Source organism: Chiloscyllium plagiosum, unplaced genomic scaffold, assembly GCF_037043375.1.
Source record: "Chiloscyllium plagiosum isolate Xiang-an unplaced genomic scaffold, Cpla_swu_hap1 HiC_scaffold_13, whole genome shotgun sequence".
NCBI lineage: Eukaryota > Metazoa > Chordata > Chondrichthyes > Orectolobiformes > Hemiscylliidae > Chiloscyllium > Chiloscyllium plagiosum.
This window is the reverse complement of record NW_028270151.1, coordinates 20,652,706-20,674,987: the sequence shown is the minus strand read 5'-3', so window position 1 is coordinate 20,674,987 and position 22,282 is coordinate 20,652,706. Positions and strand designations below refer to the sequence as shown.

Genomic DNA, 22,282 nt, shown 5'->3' with positions numbered 1-22,282 from the left:
ATTGAATCAGTTATCCGAATAATCAGTTATCCAAATGAAATACTGCTCGTCCATCACGTTTGGATAATCGAGGTTCCTCTGTATAGAGTCGCACTGCACAGAAACCGACCCTTCAGTTGAGTTCATCCATGCCAACCAGCCATCCCAATCTGGCCTAGTCCCATTGGCCAGCATTTGGCCCATATCCTTCTAAACCCTTTGTATTCATATATCCATCCAGATGTCTTTTAAATGTTGTAATTGTACTTGCCTCCACCACTTCCTCTAGTTCCAGATGTGCGTCACCTGCGTGAAAAAGTTAATCTTGGGATATCTTTTAGTTTTTCGATGTTCTTTAGTTTTGGACTCCCTGACCATAGGAAGAAGTTCTTGCCTATTCATCTTATCCATGCCCCTCATGATTTTATAAACTTTTATATAACCTCAGTCTCTAGTGCTCCATGAAAAAGAGAAAATCCCCAGCCTATTCAGCCTCTCCTTTTAGCCCAAACCCTCCAGTCCTGGCAACATTCTTGTAAATCATTTCTACACCCTCTCAATTTTAACAGCAGCCTTTCTATAGAAAGGCATTAATTCAATAAAAGTGAGATGCCAATGCAATGTGTGTAATTAATTTAGTATAGTTCTTGATCACAGCTGAATTTGCAGACCATTCCAACAGTACTAAGACAAAGGAGTACAAATCCAAACTAAATAAGATGGTACATATCCATACTGTAGCCCATAGTCAGACCAAAACCTTCAGCCAATAGTACAATTTGTGCTTCCTTGTCTCTGATTCAGTTTCCCCATATTTAGTGAATTTTCACTTTTATTTCCTCTTTTGTCACTTTCTCTCGTACTGAATCAGACTGTTTGCATTCTTAACATTCTGTTCAACCCTGAACTGAGCTTGAAATCCCTCCACTGTGTAGACTGCTTGCTTTCAACTCCAGAATTTAATTCCTCCTTGCTGGCTATTTAGCTCCTCTACTCCTGGAATATTTAGACATGCCTTGAGACTTGTCCATCTAAAGTCACCTCTAGACTTGTCCATCGCTTTCTCCTTACTGCTGCTTTATGATTCACCCACCATAAACTGTTGAAACTTCTTTTATTAATGTTCTGTCCCACATTGCTCTGTTCACTCATCATCCCATCCTGGCAGATCTACATAGTCTGAGGTAAAAACAATGACTGCAGATCTACATAGTCTGATGAGTCACAATGTAATGCATTCAAAGTCCTCTTCTCAACTTATAGACCCCATATTGTCATATCACTCCACTCTTACTTCCACAGTCTTTGTAGCCTTCTATTATCTCCTCAACTAGTTGATTCTTTGACCTTGACATCTCATGCATCCTGTCCTGCCCCCTCAAAGCAAGGATGTTTCAGTGGCAAAATCAAAAATTTTGGAACTGATTTTTTTTCTCTGCTGGTCCATCTTTTATCAACCTATGAAAACTCACTTCTTCACTAAAGCTTTCAGTTAAACTTCAGGTATATTATTCCTTCTGGCTTCTTTCTGAATATTTGTCCAAATAAACGTTTGAAGCTTCTGTAATAATAATATGTATATGAAAGTTTGATGCTAATCATATTTGGATTTAAAATTGCACATTCAGGGGCACAGATTTAAGGGTTTGGGCAGGAGGGTGAATTGAGGAAGGACTTTTCTATTCAGTGAGTTGTAATAACCTGGAATTTGCTGCTTACAAGGATGATAATAGCAGAGACAATTAATTATTTCAAAAGGAAATTAGGTTTGCACTTGAATGAAAATTAAATTTAATGAATCACATGGCTAGAGCTGGAAAATTGAACTGATTAGATTGCTTTACAGAGAACTGGCATAGACACAATGGGCTGAATGGCCTCTGACTCAGAATCAGAAATTGGACGTTTAGTATGTGATTGCAGGATACTGTAGTTGCATGCAAGTTTTGCAATCTTTTTGTGACACTTGATTCTAAACCTGAAAGTCTTGGGTTTCTTCACCATTTGGAACCCAGTGCAATTAAACGGTGCTTTTCTAAATTAGGAAGAGTTTGTCTTTTGCGGAGCTCAACATTTTATCTTTATTCTTTCTTAAATTAATGTAATTGAGAAAATGTAACTAATGATTTTTAGTTCTATCTAAAGTGCATTGCTTTGTGGACAGCTGTCACCTACACTTGGGCACCACCTAGTGGCTAATAATTAAATGACATTAATGAAGAAGAATTATAGGGAAACCATTTAGAACCAGAAACGATCCAATTGTATTGGTAGCACTTATTTAAGAAAATATTAATTATTTCACTTTGCCTTGTTTTATATCTATTCAAATAGATGTTGGTTGAAGCAAGAGTCAAAAGTTATAGATGTAATGGAGCTGGGAATTATTAAATTCTCAATCAATTTTAAATATAATGAAACGAACTGTTGCAATTTTAAGTTCTTTTGCACTGTTTGCACATTAATGATTTGAACCCAATTTCTATAAATGGACTCCTCCTCTGCTTTCCCAAAGAATATATGCCGATCTATGGATTTAACTTTATCTTAATTCCATTACAACTACTTAGACTTGTCTCATGTTGTCTCATTCAGATAGACACCAAACATTGCCCATAGGCTGCAGATTCAAATAAAATTGGGTAGAATTATAAATAATGTGGATAGCTTGCTGTTTGGGTGTGCAACTGGTGTGGCAGGTTGGACCTTTCCACCATTGTAAAAATGGTCTTGAGTTCCATTTGGGCATAACAGGCAGCTGAACTGCAATACCAGTTTTAAGCTTAAGCAGTTATTTGGAAGTTCACTTTAGTAGGTCAATTCAGTGCGACCGTATAGCACAGCTGGATTTTATAAAGGAGCCTGCAAGCTAATACCAGTTTTATCTGCTTAATTTCTTTGAAGAAAGAAAACAAATGAATTACAAAGACATTAACATACAAAATCAAATGCAATAACAGTTCATAGCTTTGGAATGTGAAAAAGACTTAATTCATTGAAGTAGCTTCCCAGGGAATGGAAACAGCATTCTAACTTTAGCCATTGTTTGGAAGGACTAGTGCAACAACAGTAACAATTTGCGTTTAATGCAGGAAAATATCCCCACACATTATTAAAAAGCAAAATTTGGTATCCCTGTCAAGGCTATTAGGATAGATGCACAGATTTCACAATATATGATACAAGTATGTATATAATTTATTTTTACTAAAAAGCTGTGTTTGAAATTCTGCAGCTGTCTTCTCTATATGTACGATAAGGTGATAGCTCCAAATGTCTCATTGGCTCCACCTTTACAACGATGTAGAGATGCTACTAAGTCAGTGAACAAGGATTCTGTGATGAGCGCACCAACAACCTTCGAAGAAGAGGCAAAACGTCAGAAGGATAATAAGAATAAGAAATTGATTTCTCGTTTTGCATCCTCTCCAGAAGAGGAAGTGAATAACATTCCGAGTGCAGATTCCTACAATCCATGTGAGTTCAGTATGATGATATTACATTATTTTCTGTAGACAGATCCATTTTCATATGGCTATTGAGTCTCAAATGGATCTTTTGTAACAACGGGACATAAACATGTGGTTGGATTATTTGATAATGTCTTAAAAAATAAAATTAATTTCAAGTGATTTTGAGCATTAAATACTTTGCATGTAAGCAAAACCTAGGGCGTGTGGAATTCGAAGTTGCCTTGTCATGAGTTGGAAATTCTTTGGCAAGGTGAAACCCAGTGATAAATTTTTTATTCTCAAGTTTCCAAGATATTAAAAGTGTGAAACCTAGAAATATGTCTGTGACTTCAGCTTTATGTTGTGCATATTAACTTGAATAAGATAATAGATAACTGCATATGCAAGTTTGAAGAGACAATGTTAATAGCATAAAAGTTCTTAAAGAAGAGAGTAAAGTCATAAAGTTATTGCAGAAAACTGTGGAAACTGGATTTCAACATAAGGAAACACCAAAATTGGAGGTGTAGTGGATAGCAAAGAAGATTATCTCAGAATACAGCGGGATCCTGATCAGATTGATCAATGTGCAGAGGAGGGCAGATGGAGTTTAATTTAGATAAATGTGAGGTGCAGCATTTTGGAAAGTCAAGTCAGGGCAGGACTCATACACTTAAGGAAATAAAATTTTGGTGTCCTTGCTACAGGAAGAATGTTGTGAAATCTGAAAGGGTTCAGAAAAGATTTACAAGGATGTTGTTAGGGTTAGAGGGTTTGAGCTATAGGAAGAGGCTGAATAGGCCGGGGCTGTTTTCCCTGGAGCATTGGAGGCTGAAGGATGACCTTTTAGAGGTTAATAAAATTGAGGGGCATGGATTGGGTAAATAGCCAAGGTCTTTTCCCCAGGGTGGTTGAGTCCAAAACTAGAGTTCAAAAGTTTAGGGTGCAGGGGAAAAATTTAAAAGGGATCGGAGTAGCAACCTTTTTCATGCAGAGGGTGGTGTGTGTATGGAATGATCTGCCAGAGGAAGTGGTGGAGGCTGGTACAATTACAACATTTAAAAGACATCTGGGTGGGTATATGAATAGGGGTGGTTTGGAGCCATATCTGGTCAGCATGGCCGAGTTAGATCAAAGGGTCTGTTTCTGTGCTGTACATCTCTAACACTGTATAACTGTAAAAAAGACATAATTCAATCTGATCTTGGAAAGTCAAATCGGGTTAGATCTTACTTGAGAGGCTAGGCTTTTGTGGAGAAGCAAAGGATCTATAGTGTACATACACTTAAGTCACGAAAATTTGATACAGTTTGAAAGTAAATATAAGGTTAATGGGATGTCAACTTTAACTCGAAGTTTGGAAATCAAATGTGAAAACGTAACCCCAACTGTGGTACATATTAAATATTGGACTCTGAACCTTGGGGAACATGTTTTTTTAAATTCATGGGAGAAAGGCTGGCAAGGTCATATGGTGTAGCTGCACCCACAATGCTCTCAGACAGGGTGTTCCTAGATTTTGATTTAGTGGCAGTCTGGGACAGCAATATAATTCCAAGGCAGATGGTGTCCAACTGGGAGAGGGACTTGAAGATCATGGTGTTCCCTCGCATCCGTTACCGTTGGCGATCACAGGAGAAGGTGCTGCCAAAGGAGTCTTGACAAGTTGTTGCAGTACACCTTATAAATTATGCAGCAGAGCATTATTTACTGCATTGGTTGTGTTGAAAGTGTTAGCTGAAGTGCTGATCAAGAGCTCTGCTTTATTCCAAATGATGTTGAGCTTCTTGAGTGTAATTGAAACTGATCACATACAGGCAAATGAAGAGTTTGCATCACATTCCTGACCTGTGCCCTGCAGATGGTGGAGGGACATTGTATTTCCAGAATATAACCTGCTGCTGTAGCATTAATCTTTTTTGAAAAATTCATTCATGGCATGTGGCTGTGGCTGGCTAGGCCTGTATTTATTGTCCATCTTTAGTTCATAAGATATAGGATCAGAATTAGATCATTCAGCCCATCAGATCTGCTCTGCCATATGGCTGATATGCTCCTCACCCCTATTTTCCTGCCTTCTCTCCATATCCCTTCAACCTATTACAAATTAAAAATCAGTCTAACTCCTCCTTAAATTTACTCTCTGTCCCAGCATCCACCGCACTTTGGGGTAGTGAATTCCACAGATTTACAACCCTTTGGGAGAACTAGTTTCTCTGCAACTCTGTTTTAAATTTGCTACCCCTTTATCCTAAGACTATTACTACGACACTGGGTAAACTCTCCTAGTTAATTTAAAAACCAACAACACAGAAGGTTTATCCCGTGCAGTAATCTGTGAAAATTTGATAGGCCAAGAAGTATTTAAAGTGAAAACTAACAAGTTTATTTCTTAAAGTATAACAGAGAATTATTTACTAACCACTATTTACATTTACTTCCTCTAACCTATATTTTACCTTCCAATCTATAATACCAGTCTGATAAAACTCCCAATTAAGATTTACAAAACAACATTTTTTATCTCCAAATCAGGCAGCTTTCATTTTTCTTTGAATTCCTGTCTTCTTTTCTTCTTGGGAGTCTGCTTCACAGGTTACTGATCGATTTAAGGTACCTTTTTAAGAGAACTATTCTCTGGGCAGTGTGCACATGTCATTGGCTTGGCAGTTCTCTTCTCAATTGTCCAATTTTCCACAGTCTTATACCCCCAAAGCATCGAATTGTCATTGGCTTTTAAGATTGTCAATATATTAAATTCAAACTGGAATGGAGTTTGTTTTTTTTTTAGGGGTATAATTTAAACTGATTGGCCTAATTCAAATCTGTTTTGACATTTCCAGGCAACCAGCTAATCGAGTTGTTCAACCAAATGTTACATTTTTTTTTCAGAACACTTGGTTCTGTTGGGTAGGTTTTGCTAGCTTTTAACTCTTTTTATAGGTACAGTACATCCACATCTTCATAACGCAATGAACTCTTGTCCTTGAATGCCACACAAGAGGAAGCATCACTCCATGTCTATTTTATCCATACCTTTCATCATCTTGAATACCTCAATTTTATCTCCCCTTTTTCTTCTAAATTCCAAAGACTGTAGGCATAAACTGTTCAATCTCTCTTCATATGACAAGCCCCTTATCTCTGGGGTCAATGTAGTGAACCTCCTCTGAACTGCCTCCAATACCACTACATCTTTCCTCAAATAAGGGGACCAAACCTGTGTAGAATACTCCAGTTGTGGTCTCACCCATACCTTGTATAGTTTCAACAGTACTTCTTATCTTTATATTCTATTGCTTTAGCTACAAAAGCCAACATTTCATTTGCTTTCTTTATTGCTGGTTTTGTGTCCTTGAGAAGCTGCTACCTCGAACTGTTGCAGTCTGTCTGGTGTAGATTAGATTAGATTAGATTACTTAGTGTGTAAACAGGCCCTTCGGCCCAACAAGTCCACACCGCCCCGCCGAAGCGCAACTCACCCCTACATTTACCCCTTACCTAACACTACGGGCAATTTAGCATGGCCAATTCACCTGACCTGCACATCTTTGGACTGTGGGAGGAAACCGGAGCACCAGGAGGAAACCCACACAGACAAGGGGAGAATGTGCAAACTCCACACAGTCAATCGCCTGAGGCGGGAATTGAACCCGGGTCTCTGGAGCTGTGAGGCAGCAGTGCTAACCACTGTGCCACCGTGCTGCCCAGAAGAGGTACACTCAATGCCACTTGACAGGGAATTCCAGGACTTTGACCCAGCAACCCCGAAGGAACAGTGATATGGCTTGGAGGGACCTTGCAGGTAGTGCTGTTCTCATACATCAGTTGCCCTTGTCCTTCTAGGTGGTAGTGGTTGTGGGTTTGGAAAATGCTTTCTGAGGATCTTTGGTGGAATTTCTGAAATGCACACTTCTGCTACTGAATATAGGTGGTGGGGGACTGAATCTTTGTGGATGTCGTGCCAATCAATTGGCCTGTTTTGTCCTGAATGATGTAAAGCTTCTTGAGTGTTGTTGGAGCTGCACTCATCCAGACAGGTGGGGAGTATTCCATCACACTCCTGACCTGTGCCTTAGAGATGTTGGACAGGCTTTGGGGAGTCAAAAAGTGAGTTATTCACAATATTCCTGGTCTCTAACCTGATCCCATAGCCACAGTTCTTACATAACCATTCTGGTCAATATTTGTTTGATTATATGTTATGTTTCTGGTCAGTCGTAACCCCGAATGTTGATAGTTGGGATTCAACAAAATTGATACCCTTGAACATGAAGGTTGTAAGTTTTATTCTGTCTTGGAGATTTTCACCGGCTGCTATTTAAGTTGTAAATTATGTTTGCATCACATCAGCTCCAACCCAAAAGATGCCCTGTTATTTCTACATGCAGGCACAAACTGCTAGGTTTTATCTGAGTAGGTGCAAATTGGATTGCAAGACTGTCAGTGAATATTCTGAGTGTTGGTTATATGCTGGAGAGGTCATTGGTGAAGCAGCTGAAAATTGTTGGGCCTCAGAGCAACACTGTCCCGAAGAAATCCTGCAGCAAAATCCTTCGGCAGTTTTGACCCTGAAAAATCGCCAGAATGATGCTAAAGCTGAAAGATTCAAATTGAGCACAGGCTGCATGACCTTGATTTGTGTTCCCTTGACTTTATACGGTTGAGAAGTGACTGATGATTTAACTTGAGTGTTAGATTCAATAGGGTAGATCAAGTGGAAATGTTGATTCTAGTAGTTGAATGGTCTTGAAGGAGATGCTATCTGAAAATTAGAGCTAATCCATTTAGGAGTGAAATCAGGAAATACTTATAGACAATAGACAATAGGTGCAGGAGTAGGCCATTCAGCCCTTCGAGCCTGCACTGCCATTCAATATGATCATGGCTGATCATTCCTAATCAGTATCCTCTTCCTGCCTTATCTCCATAACCCTTGATTCCACTATCTTTGAGAGCTCTATCCAACTCTTTCTTAAATGAATCCAGAGACTGGGCCTCCACTGCCCTCTGGGGCAGAGCATTCCACACAGCCACCACTCTCTGGGTGAAGAAGTTTCTCCTCATCTCTGTCCTAAATGGTCTACCCCGTATTTTTAAGCTGTGTCCTCTGGTTCGGCACTCACCCATCAGCGGAAACATGTTTCCTGCCTCCAGAGTGTCCAATCCTTTCATAATCTTATATTTCACAAAAAGTGACATAGAGGGTGTACTTTGAAACTTACTCCCCAGGTTAGGTTAGGGATAGGATTAGACCGTGATCTAGTTGAATCATGGAATGGGGTGAAGAGGCTGAATGACCTATATAATCAGTTTTGATAGTGAAGCATGAATTATCATTTAGAGTCATAGAGTCAGCATGGAAACAGACCCTTTGGTTCAACTCGTCCATGCTAGCCAAATATCCCAACACAATCTAGTCCCACCTGCCAACACCTGGCCCATATCCCTCCAAACCCTTCCTATTCATATACCCATCCAAATGTCTTTTAAATGTTGCAATTGTACCAGCCTCCACCACTTCCTCTAGCAGCTCATTCCATACATGCACCAACCTCTGCATGAAAACGTTGCCCCATAGGTCCCTTTTATATCTTTCCCCTCTCACCCTAAACCTATGCCGTCTAGTTCTGGACTCCCCCACTACAGGAAAAAGACTTTGTCTATTTATCCTATCCATGCCCCTTGTGATTTTATAAATCTCTATAAGGTCACCCCTTCCCCTCCGATGCTCCAGGGAAAACAATTCCAGCCTGTTCAGCCTCTGCCGTAGCTCAAATCCTCCAACCCTGGCAACATCCTTATAAATCTTTTTTGAACCCTTTCAAGTTTCACAACATCTTTCCGCTAGGAAGGAGACTAGAATTGCACGCAATATTCCAACAGTGGCCTAACCAATGTCCTGTACAGCCGCAACATGACTTCCCAACTGCTGTACTCAATACTCTGACCAATAAAGGAAAGCATACCAAACGCCACCTTCACTATCCTATCTACCTGCGACTCCACTTTCAAGGAGTTATGAACCTGCACTCCAAGGTCTCTTTTTTTCAGCAACACTCTCTAGGACCTTACCATTAAGTGTATAAGTCCTGCTAAGATTTGCTTTCCCAAAATGCAGCACCTTGCATTTATTTGAATTAAACTCCGTCTGCCGCTTCTCAGCCCATTGGCCCATCTGATCAAGATCCTGTTGTAATCTGAGGTAACCATCTTCACTGTCCACTACACCTCCAATTTTGGTGTCATCTGCAAACTTACTAACTGTACCTCTTATGCTCACACCCAAATCGTTTATATAAATGACAAAATTTCATTTTTATTATTGGATTAGATCCTTACCTAACTTCCAGTTTATTTTAATGGTGACTTAATTTGTGATCCTTGAAAAGTATTTTCTTGAGATCTTGGTTATACAATTTGGAACTTTATTTTCTGTTTTAGTCTGTGTGGCAATAATGAGTTCACTGGTCCTGTTATATTGACCTTTAAATGTGGTGATTTATATGCGCTTAGGACCATCTAGGTGGTGTTTGAAATTTTGGTTTATTTATCTCATTCATAGGTTATCGAGCCTCAGAGCCCTCTACTGAACATGCAGAAGAATACATAAAATCTAAACATTCCAACCACAAAAATAAACACGGGATTGCTGTGGAACCGAATGAAAATACAAATGCTAACAGAGAGACTGGGAATTCACCTCAACGCATTGGAATGAATGTGGAAGAGGAGAATGAAAAAATAGTGGAACAAATTATGAAAACTTACTGTAAACAGCAAGAGAAGCTAAACACAACTATTCAACAGAAGAAACATTTACAAATGGTAAAGAGCAATACTGGCTATTATGACCAACTGGAAAAAATGCTGGAGATTAAAGTCAAGAGTGTGGTGCTGGGAAAGCACAGCAGGTCAGACAGCATCCGAGAAACAGGAGAATTGATGTTTCAGGCAAAAGCCTTTTATCAGGAATTCCTGATGTAGGGCTTTTGCCCAAAACATGGATTCTCCTGCTCCTCGGATGCTGGCTGACCTGCTTTGCTTTTCCAGCACCACACACTCAACTTATTACCAACTGGTTCAGGATCATTAACATTTCAAAAAGAAACCCAAATATCTTATTTTAACCAATAGAACTACACCACGAGATTTAATATTTTTTTTTCAAAAAACAAACAAAAGGTAATGTGTACAAAAAATTAAACAAAAGCACTATTGATAAGGTTTATAAATATGTAAGTCATAGGTTTATTTAGTTTTGCTTCCAATAATTCTCCTTTTATCAGACCCATGAATCTTAATTTTATTTACTTTTGTAGGTAACACTATATACTGACAATCGGCTGAAGAATTTTCCTCCGCTTCATCTGTTCTCAGACGTTAAACTTTCATTTGCCTTGTCTTGACGGCACCTTACTCTGATAACTTTTCAAAATGTCCAAGCTAAACTGCTGATTCCTTTTCTGATAAAACACTATGAAGACTATTGTATATTCTCCTACTAGCTTCAAATTAGGTAATTTTCCAGCTTGTGTTATTCGCAAGATTCAAAGAATAAGTCTCACTTTCCTTTTACACAGTTGATAATGAATTTGGGTCTTTCTCGGCTTACGGCGCAGGTCTGTCTAGCTGTCACTTATTGTGGCTAACTTTTGTCATTGAGCTGAAAACTGCACCAGGTCAACAATGTAACTAACATTTGGCAGCCACTGATAAATTCAGATAAATTGAAACCAGAGAGACTTCCTAAGTTCTACCTTTCTTCATGACAATGTACCTGCTTTAGACTATCTTAAACTAACTTCTAAAATAATTATCCCACATTTATGATTTTTAAAAATCTGATGAAGTAAAAGGGTTTTGCAGCCTTTCAAGGCTTTCTGAAGGCTCTTAAATTAATTTAGATCTAATTCCCAAAACAAAAACTTCTTTAGGAACTTACTTTATTTGCAAGCATTATAGACATCATGTCTTCAACTGAGTACTCCATCAGCTGTTTTATAACTCTTAAGTAGAGCCAGGATGGAGACAAAAATGCATATCCCACAGAATGCCATGTTTTGTTTCTGGCTAAAACTAGATTCTACATGTTAATTACCTTATCTTTACAACAATAATCTTGCTAGAACTAAGCATTACGTCAAAAATGTTAATATGAACCATAAACTAGATATTAACAACAGTTTACTTAAAAAAGTTTTGTACATGAGGAAGCATGTATACTAGCTTTCATAAGCAATATATTTTTAAAAAAATGAATTTTGAGTTATAATGGAATTGACCTAAAATCTGCATCTGCCATAGGGCTGTATGGTGTTCTTTTGCCAATAGAAAGAAAGGAATGCATTTATGTAGCACATTTCATAATATGGCTCATTCCAAAGTCATTTCCATTCAACAAAGTGCCTTAGAGGTATAGTTACTGTTGTACGAAATGCAGCAAAATGCTCAGAGCGACCACAATTTTATTAAGAAATACAACCCAGCAGTTTAATAACATCCAAACGCTTTTTTTAAAGAAGTGATATTAATTGAAGAGTAAGTATTGGAATTTTGCTGTTGGGCTTTTTAATACCTCCTGGATGCCTAGTTTCAGTTAGAAGTTTATCCCATTCAAAATGTTGGTAGCACCACAGACGATGGATAGTATCCTCAATGTCCTTTCTCTCCACAAGGACCATGTGGTTGTCCCTCCTTCCAATACTGACCTGGGTAACTGCATCTGTGACACATATATTTGGGTGTATGAGGTCAAATACATGATGGCTTCTTGTTGGATTCCTCACCACTGACTGCTGGGCCAGATTAGTGGCCTTAAATTTTAGGGTGTAACTAGCGCAGTCCGTTATGTTGCTATCAAGCCATTCTGAGTGATGGATATCAAAGTCCTCCATTCAGAGTACATGCTGTGCCCTTTTCTCCCTCAGTGCTTCCTCCAAATAGTGTTCAACATGGAGAGGAACTGACTGAACAGCTGAAGAAGTGTAATCAGTAGGAGGTTTCCTAATGCTGTCCTCCTTAATGAAACAACAGAAATCAAACTTGAAGCTACACACTGTTCTGTCCAGTTTTGAAGTCGAAATTCCAAACAAAACTAGTATGTCACGAACCTTCTTTACACTGTCATTACTTGCTAGCCTTTTCTATTTTAAACAGGTTGGCATAGATTTGTCATAAAATATTACATTGGTTAGACAGCACAATTTTGCAGAGTAAAAACTAACCACCAAGTTTAATAAAAACAGAAATTGCTGGAAAATCTCAGCAAGTCTGGCAGCGTCTGTGGAGTCAGATCAGAGTGTTTCTTGGTTGAGTGACCTTTCAGAACTGAACTACATGTTGAACCAGAAGTAGAAGTTGAACTGGAAGTCTTGTTATTTTGAATCATGACTACTTGTATCACAATGGAAGATGATCATAAATAGCGTAAAATTTCAGTGTGTTAATTTATAATAAGCATTTGCTTATTAAGATGACCATGCATATGAGCATATTTGCTCTCGTGTATTAAAACTAATGTTTTAAGATTGATTCCAAGATCTATGCTTGTTACTGAGTATTTGAATATTGATAATTTCACATTTGTTGTGACATTGACCTGCATAAATGAATGACAACTACTGAAGAATCTAAAGCTGCTTTTCTAACATAACAAATACCATTTTCTTATAAGTAACAAAAGTAACTTTTAACCTACTTTATAAAATTTATGTATTTAATCACAGGTGCAATAATATTTTTGGGTTTACTGGCTAGAATTTGTGGTCAGGATTATCTATTGCTTTGCACAGTTACAAAGAGTGGGAGTGTAGAAAACCTGGATCAAGTGACCAATCTATTAGACATATAATTTAAATCTCTGCTTATTTTCTGTTCAGGAAGTGGAATTATTGCAAGTTACAAAGCGAATGAAACTCAAAGAATTGACTGAAGAGAAGCTTGGGCTGCAGCAAGAGCTGGATTCTCTGCAGTCTGAGCATGCTCAGAGAATGAATGCAGTCTGCGATGAACAGGCAGAGTTGGAGTGGCGACTGGATCAGCTGAAGCAGGGTTGTTTGTGTGACCATACAACAGAAAGGAGCCAAGAGGCTGAGTACACAGCACAGGTATAGGCTTACTGAAAGTGTTATTTACAATAGAAATAAAAAGAAAACAAGACTTATAAATTCATGGCTAAGCTTAAAAGAAATGAAAAATAAAATGCTATATTTGCAACACATATCTTTATAGAGAACATTTCTAAGTTTGAATCAGTAATGCAGACTCAACTATATTTGGAAGATACCCGTGAATTTTTTGATTGAGATCTATTTTGGATCTGCATGACATTGTGTGTTAGAATAATGCTTCTCATTGCAAAATAGTAATTTGTCAAGTAGAGATTTGATTTATAACCACTCTTTTTAATGGATGGAAATCATGACTGGTGTGTATCTGAATTTCTATTTAAAGCAAAACAGTAGCGGCAGATGGTGGAATTTGAATTAAATAAAAACAGCATGGAATTAAGAATCTAATTATGACCATGAATCTATTGTTGTTTGTCAGAAAAACTCATTTGATTCACAAATGTCCTTCAGGGCAAGAAATTGCCATCCTTACGTGGTCTGGTCTACTTGTGACTTTAGATCCAGAGTGACAAGGTAGACTCTTCACTGCCCTCTGGGCCTCTATGAATAGGCAATAAATGCTGGCCTAGCCAGCGAAGTCATTATCTCATTAATGAAGGGCTTTTTGAACAATATTTTGAGGATTGAATGTTTGTGAATAAACGATGAGACAACCTGTGTTTGATAAACAGGTGAACACGCCCAAGATTTCCACTTTTAAAGATAAAATGCATGTTTATTTAAAGGGATTAGAATTAGAGGTGTAAAAACCTTCAACAGCAGGTGGTCCTCTCTTAGTTTATAAGGGTATGAGTGAACCTGGTGAGATTGCAGTTACTCCCGTTAAAGTTACAAATTGGGTCCCAGAATTGAAGGGATGATTTGAAGGCTAAGTTACTTTTGTCACATCTCTGTATCTGACATCCCAGATATGCCAAGTTGCCATGAGAGATAGACTGGAAGCAGTTTTCTTGTTTTGGGTTTATTAGTGAGATTTTGGGCAGAAGCTGGTAGTCAGCTTAGGAGCAGCTTGAGATAAGAGTTAGTGTGTCAGGAGCTGTTTGTTAAAGCAAAAGCTGTAGACCCATAACAGAAGGTTATCAGAAAGCAAAGGTATTATCAGATTTGGAATCACTAAGCAAAAAGGACGTGAAGCATATGCTTGAACCGTGGAATACATAGTTAAGTGTTTGGGTTTGTCTAGTCAGATCTTAATGTAAAGGCCCCAGGAAATCTCATATCCCAGCTGCGGGAGTACTGAGGAGAATCAGAATGAATCCTTCAGAAATGTGGCACATTTGGATATCATCCCAGGAATTGTATAGAGTGGTTTAGTTGTTCAGAAGATCTTTTGAAGTAGAGTGGCAGTGTCTGTTGATATTTTTTTGACATAAATAAGCATTTATGAAATAACATTGTTAGTAATACTTGCCTTGTTTCAAACCTGTACAGTAATTATTTTTCTTTAAGATGTGAAACCTTGAGTAGCAATTCTGTTAATGAGTGATAGTTTGAATTTATTATTAAAAGTTATTGGCCTCCAATGGGATAGTAGCAATGGCAGAAAATTACAGTTTTTGGTAGGGTTGCCCATTCCGAACTGTGCATGTTCCAGACATGAAGTTCACGCAGTCTGACAGAAGTTTCTGTTTTCTTTTTCTAAGTTGTTACTGAAATATTATTTAAATATTAGTCAAATAAACTTGCTGCTGAAGTAGCTCTGAGTCCAGCTTTAACTTCGGTCTGTTCTTATCCCCTCGTTTCCACTATATTGTACAGTTATCAGAGTTGAGGCAGAGACTGGACCGAGCAGAAGCAGATCGCCGAGAACTTCAAGAAGAACTGAGATGTGAGCGTGAAGCTCGAGAAAAACTGGAAGCCATGGTTAAAGAACTGAAGCTTCAGATCTTAGAAAGCTCTGGAAATAAAGCTGGCACTGAGGTGAACTCTGTGGCAGATTGATAATAGAAGCTTGACTGATGACCAGCTACTTGAAGTGAGCAATTGCTCAAAAAAAGGAAAGACTGTTAAGTTCAGTCCTTGAACCTACAGCTGCAAGAAATCTTTTCAACTGAGTAGCAGCTGCATTGGGATACTGGAGTTTATTTTAACTGATTCAGTTTAGAGCAAAAAGTAGAAACCTTGGTTGAAACTCATTCAGTTTTGTGTATATAATGCGTGCACACACTCAATACAAAGTGAAATGCCATAGCATGGGAAAAATGTTGTTTTGTTAACTTCGAAAAATTTATATGCATGGAGAGCCAGTCAAACGTCATAATAGTCCTCTTTCTCAATGCCTTTGTAAATGGCTTTTGTTAAAAGCATCAGCAGCATCAGTACCAGTCCTTTTGTTTATTGCAGAATCCTGTTTACTTTATAAATTGCATAGATATGCTGGCAGCTTGTTTTGTAATTTGTTACTATTTGAAGATTCAAAAAAACACCTCAAATGTATGGTCTGGATTTGCATGTGTTCTTATTGGTGCTCGTACTCCTTATCTCCTCTGAGCTACTTGTCCTAATATGTAGGATAAACCATAGCTTGGGATTTTGAAAAATCCAGAAGGGTGTGATTTATTAATGTCACAGCTCAAAAAGACCTCGGCAGATATTTTTCACTTTTTTTGTTTCAAAGAACGAACTAGGTGGTAACTAAATTGCCACCTCATATCAAGTCCTGTAAACATGCAGTTTTAACAGGGCACGGTCACAGTTTCATGTAATTTTCTCAAAGTGTTGACTAAGTGTATAATAGCTTTTACTAAACTGTCCAAATTTATTTTTTTGCTACTTCCCTATCTTTAAGACACTCACTCAGCTGATATGACTCCTTTTGGGATTTTGCCTGCTGAAAGTTGTGACCATTGTTAATGAGTTGCAGCCAGGCTTCTATAACCTGATTTGTACCATCACATAATGTTCACACACCTGCTTGTCCAATTGGAGCCACTTGGCAGTAATCATGGAATTAGGAATGGCTTCCAGTTTGTTTCCCTCCAAATTTTGGGAAGCTAGAGCTATTTTTTAGAACCCACTGTTGCCATCTCAGTTAAGATTAACCAATGCAAAATTGACTTGGCATTGAATCTGGGACATCCCTGGTCTGTGCATGGGAATGTGTTGTCTGTTAAAAACCATTTTAATTGGTTTTATATAGTTCTATGACAAAATGTAAGATGGTTCTGAAGCAAACATGCAGAATAAATGAGAACTATGTATATTAATGGGAACTAAAATACTCAACTATATGGTTTTAAATATGGATGGAGAATCTAAGAGCTCACTGGCTTTTCATTGCAGATGCAACTTGCATTCTTGTATATATTTAACACTCATAGAAAAAAAAGAGTATTTTATTCTGAACTTATGTAAGGAGACCTTTTAGTTTCCATGTGTGAGGTTACACATCTACCTCTTTTACTGACCTTTTAGCTGCTATGGTAACATAAATATGGCACTATTCAGGTCCAGTGACATTGCAATAGGTGTATTGCATCATGCAATACCAATCCTATTGGCAAGATAAGAAACTAGATTATTATTTCAGTTTCTGTTCGGAATTTATAATTTTGTTAAAGTTTTACGTTGACAATTTAATCAACAACATCTATCTGGTCTTCCACACCAAATAGGATGTCCACCAGTTTGGTAGTTAACTTTCACACTGGTCTGCCAAAGGGCTGGTATTTGTACCAGTTGATCTGATTCTTTGTTTCAGTGTTTCATATTTTGTTTATTCCAAGTTTTTCTACTTAATTTTGTTGTGCAGAAATATATGATGCAAAACTTAAAATGCATATTTCCTCCCAGATGTTTACATAACTGTACCTCACCATTGCAAACCTGGCCTTTTATGTATTGAGATCCCTTTTTGCACAAGTTGACCTAACAGTGGCATTTAAAGTTAACATTATTAGTAAAGGTACTAGTAGCTATTGAATTTGCAATTATAGTTTTTTTAATAAATTACTTATGGATTAAAGACATAGTCAAATCTGGAAAGTGATCTGGACTTTGAAAACAGATGAAGATGGTGAGATTAATAAAATAGTACAATAAGTGTCAAATGTTAGACTTGAGCAAATTTGATTGAATTTATAAATCAACTTAGCTAGTAGTCTTAAAGAATAATCTTGAAGTTAAATTGCATGCCACAACTTCAAGATTCTCTGTTATGCAGTTACATAGACAAAAAGTTGATGGGGCTATAATTTTGCCCATTCTAATTACCAAAAGAGGTCCACTTTACATGATTTATGTCAGGGAAGTGTTCAAAAAGAATCATATCTATTGAATGATGGATGATGTGATTTTGATTTATGTAATCTAATTTCATTGGCTTGGTGAAACAATGACTTATGTTACAGTGCAAGTTGACAGCATTTGAAATTTTTAAAAAAGGGAGTAACTGTAGACCATGCATGTATAATTTGTTTTTTGGGCTCTACTGGATGAAGAAATGCAACTTGCACAATGCAGGAGTGCTATAATTGGCCATTTTGGCACAATGTAGGGGTGTTATAATTGGCATTAGTCCATTTTGGGTTAGGGTCAGATTAAAGCAGTCATGATTCTGACTCCTAATTGCTGTGAATTGGAAAGTTGGGTCATGCTGAGTGAAAAAGGACAGGATTAAACTTTAATATCTTCATGATTGAATAACATACTGAGATTAATTACACAAGAGTCAGGAGTTCAGTAGAGTATTGATAGTCTGTAGAACAGTCAATAAGTTCATGAAACCCGAGAAATTGAACTTGCCTAGAAGTACAATTTTCTACCTCTATAGTGTTTTCTTATATAAACAGTTTTAGTTTCAGCCATTTGTCATTGTTAAGTCAATTCACTGCAAACTCAGAAAGCTGGGCCATTTGTGGAACCTCCTGCATCTTGAGCTAGATCAAGAACAGCTTTCCTTTTGGGAAGTTGGGAATCTCCATGGAATTTAAACTTTCTCCATAAATAATAAGGTTTTGCGTCAACAGGTTTTTAGTTAGTGTGGTATAATAATTTCCTCTCAATCATTTCTGGATTCCTGTTTCAAAATAATCACACTAGAAAAGTTCTGTTCTTGATATGAATGTATGTAGTAATTGAACACTAATTGGCTACTCAGTAACTCAGTTTTATCATTTGCTAGCAGATTGATAGGAGACTCATGTCAGATGTAATAAAATTGTAAACATATTTATAAAGAATGAATTTAATACTTGGCTGTACATAAAATACAGTGAAAATGTGGTCCATTAGAAAATTAGTTCTGCTGAAAATTGCTTGCCTGTACATAACTAAATTTCAGGTAAATGGACTTGTTTAAAGAAAAATTAAGTTTTCCTATCCATTTAGTTTGCAAATGTAGAGCTTGATATTTGGTTAAGCACACCCTAAATATGTATATTTTTACTTTTGGTGTGGAAAAATATTTTCACTGTTCCTCAAATCCAGGACAAATCAAACCATTTGATAAGACAAGAAAGACATACTACTATCATTCCTTCCTATTATTTAACTTTCCCCTCAATGCAAGAGGGAATAAATCTTCTCAAAATAATTAAAGGGAATATATCATAAAAGTTACTGCTGACAGGTTAATGCAAAGTGAATTATTTCTCCTTTCAGCTTGCATTCTCACAAAGGTTCTGACTGGTTTTAATTTTTAATGACCTATAGGTGGCCTATAATTTCAGAAGTACTATGAAAAGATACACTTGTGACCAAGCATTAAATTAGATGTAGGACGTTGAAATTAGGAAATAATTTCTTTGCTTATTTTCAGGTCTCGATGTTGGAGGAATCACATTGATTATTCCATTATATTTTTCTCTCCAGCTGTGATTAAAATTCTTCAGAAATATATATTTGAGGATTGTTGGCATTTTGTGGTAGTTGCCCTCTTTTTGTATTGAATTTGGCTCTGCTTTGTTCTGTCAATGTTATCTAATGGAAAGACAAACCTTCATTGGGCTTTTGAATTTAGTCTGAACTTCAATGTTGCTAGGTGACGAAAAATATTATAGCATGCATAGGTAGGCAGGCCTATGTCATATCAAAATATTTTTGATGACAGCTTTGGGAAAAAAAGTCTTAATTTGAATCCGTATATGCTTAGTAGATTTTCCAGTAAATGTAAAGCAGAATTGACATTAGCAGGTAGTGGTAATGGAAAGCTTTCCATGTTACAGAAGCTGTGAATTTTACAGCAAAAAGAAAAGATATATTGCAAAAAAAGGAATGTAACGCAGAGTGCATTACTCAATACAGCATCACCCAAGGCACTCTTGAGTTTTCTCTTGCACATAGGAGAGATAGGAGAATGATAATGCGTGAAAATGAATGTTATTTTTGTCAATAACATTAGTGTGTAATTTGAATGCAATTTTAAATTATTTTATATTTGCTTTTAAATGGTTAGAGTAAATGTGGTGTCTGGATTTATCTGAACCCTGACTGATGACACAATCCCAGTAACTATCTGGCTGTAGCTCCACTTTGAAGTACAAAGGATAGTGCTGTATGAAATCTAGTAACGAGTGAGCTTTCATTGAAGATTTTTGTTTGCTTCTTGCCTTGAAGCATTTTAATTTTAGGGGAATAGTAGGGGAGGGATGTGGGGTGGGACCTGTTTATATCAGAGATGTCTGGGGTCAGGTAGGGCATCTGCAGTGTTTGGCCAGTGACATCCCAGCCATTGTGTACATCACCAAGGACTTTTGGATTTAACCCACACAGCTAGGAACAGTTGACTCACACGTTGTGAGCAAAGATGAGTCCACACATCATACAGTATTAATACAATGTGATAATGCTTCCATTTACACATTTCAGAACTGACAGAGGTCTCTCCACTCACCAGTTAAACCTTTTGAAGACTTAATGACGTTCCTGCAACAAAAGAAGTCAACAGTTTTGAAAAAAATACAGTACTGTGACATAAAAAGCAATTCTATGTTTAGATTCCAGTGATTGTATTTTATAATCCACTTTTGAAATTTACACAATTTCTACAAATACTATAACAGATGATGTGTACAGTATAATTGTTAAATGCAATATGTCACAATGTTGCATATATCTAAACTTGTATATAATGGGAATGCTTATATCAATTCAGGCAAAGTCAGGAACATATATGAACTGGGTAAATCCTTGCTTTTATCAGGTACTTCCTTATATCAGATTGTACAGAAGTAGATTTTAATTATATGTACCTGGGAAGCAGAGAAAAAGGTATTGGTACTCAAAGGTTGAGATAAACTAACAAACTTAGTTAATTCATGTTTGATCGTTCTTTGCTATTACCAAGTAGTGATGAAAAGTGTTACCAACACCTTAACCCAAAGAGACTTCCTGTCAAAGAAGTAATCTTGTGATTGCCTGCAACGCATTATTACATGGACATTTTTCCAGTATTTACCTCATATGAAAGCAATGCAGATTTTCTATTGTCTTGCCAACATAATTACAAGGTGGTAAACATAAAATATTTACAGATGTACAGTACCTGGTTATTGTAATGTAAAATGTCTGTTGTATTTATTTTCCAGAATCTTGTATAAGCAGCACACTGAACCAAAATGGTGATGATTGAGGCTGTGCATGTAACCAATAGTTTACATTTTTTGTACATTGTTCACCTTTGTAAGAGTCCATATTTAAACCATGATTAAAAAAAAAAAAATCTGAAACCAAAACAATTTCAGACGAAACTGCATGAACAGTCGGTCTGGAGCACAATGATTAAAAGTTTCTGAATTACTATAGTAGTTAATTTCTGTGTCTGTACTAAAGCTCATGGAATTTGGGAAGACTATTCATGACATTTTATTTAAAGATGAACTCAGCGTAGAGTAGTGGGGTTTCAGCCACATTTTTTAAAGCAGAAATGTACAATAGAAGCGAGTTTATATCTTGGCTTTCAAATTATTTATTCAGTTTGTTTTCTATTTAGATTATTTCGAGTTCTGCATATCTCAACTACTTATAGTTACCAGCAGGATATTACAATTTATTTTTAACAAAAGTAATTTAGTGTTAACACTCAAAATGAGTATTGCAGTTAACACGTTCGGTACATCCTTCAGCTCAGTGTTGGGATAGCGTTATTGGGCAATTGAATCTTTAGTTTTTTTCCTAGTGAGTCGGAAGGGGTAGCACTTTTGGATCAATGTTATTGTAAATCTTGCTGCAGATAACTCAAGAGGCCAAGTTCTATACATTGGTGTGAATAACCCTTCTGCTTTCTAAACAGCAAAGGCATTTGAGTAAGTGTTACAGTTTATGATACTTTTGCTATTATTGACTAAACTTAGGTTTATGTAGCAGCTTGAATGTAATATGTCCCAAGATATTCTAGGAGATTCTTGTTAAAGCTTGACACCAAGTCATCAATGCATGAGAATCGACGTTTTGGCGAATGAGCCCTTCCATTCCTGAAGAAGGGCTCATGCCCGAAATGTCAATTCTCCTGTTCCTTGGATGTTGCCTGACCTGTTGCGCTTTTCCAGCAACACATTTTCAGCTCTGATCTCCAGCATCTGCAGTCCTCACTTTCTCCACCAAGTCATCAATGTTTTCCTTTGTCTTGTTCAGAGATGTTATTGGAGCTGGTGGGAGTTGGAGCAGGGCCTCTTGGCCATGGGTGGGGATACGACCGCTGCTCCAACGATACCAAGTTATATATGAAAATATTAGGATAGATTGCCAAAAGCTTGGGCAAGGAGGAAGGTTTTAAGAAAT

At 37.3% G+C, this 22,282-nt stretch overlaps 1 protein-coding gene across 1 annotated transcript in view; it reads left to right on the top strand.

Moving 5' to 3' along the window:
- LOC122556150 (ski-like protein) overlaps positions 1 to 21,302 on the top strand; it is a 76,169-nt gene extending 54,867 nt beyond the window's left edge. The window contains exons 4-7 of the mRNA XM_043702654.2: positions 3,215 to 3,456; positions 9,997 to 10,259; positions 13,313 to 13,540; positions 15,323 to 21,302. Of these exons, the coding sequence (XP_043558589.1) occupies positions 3,215 to 3,456; positions 9,997 to 10,259; positions 13,313 to 13,540; positions 15,323 to 15,505 (916 nt within the window). The 3' untranslated portion in view covers positions 15,506 to 21,302. The remainder of the gene's footprint in view (positions 1 to 3,214; positions 3,457 to 9,996; positions 10,260 to 13,312; positions 13,541 to 15,322) is intronic.
- The last annotated feature ends 980 nt before the right edge of the window (positions 21,303 to 22,282 follow it).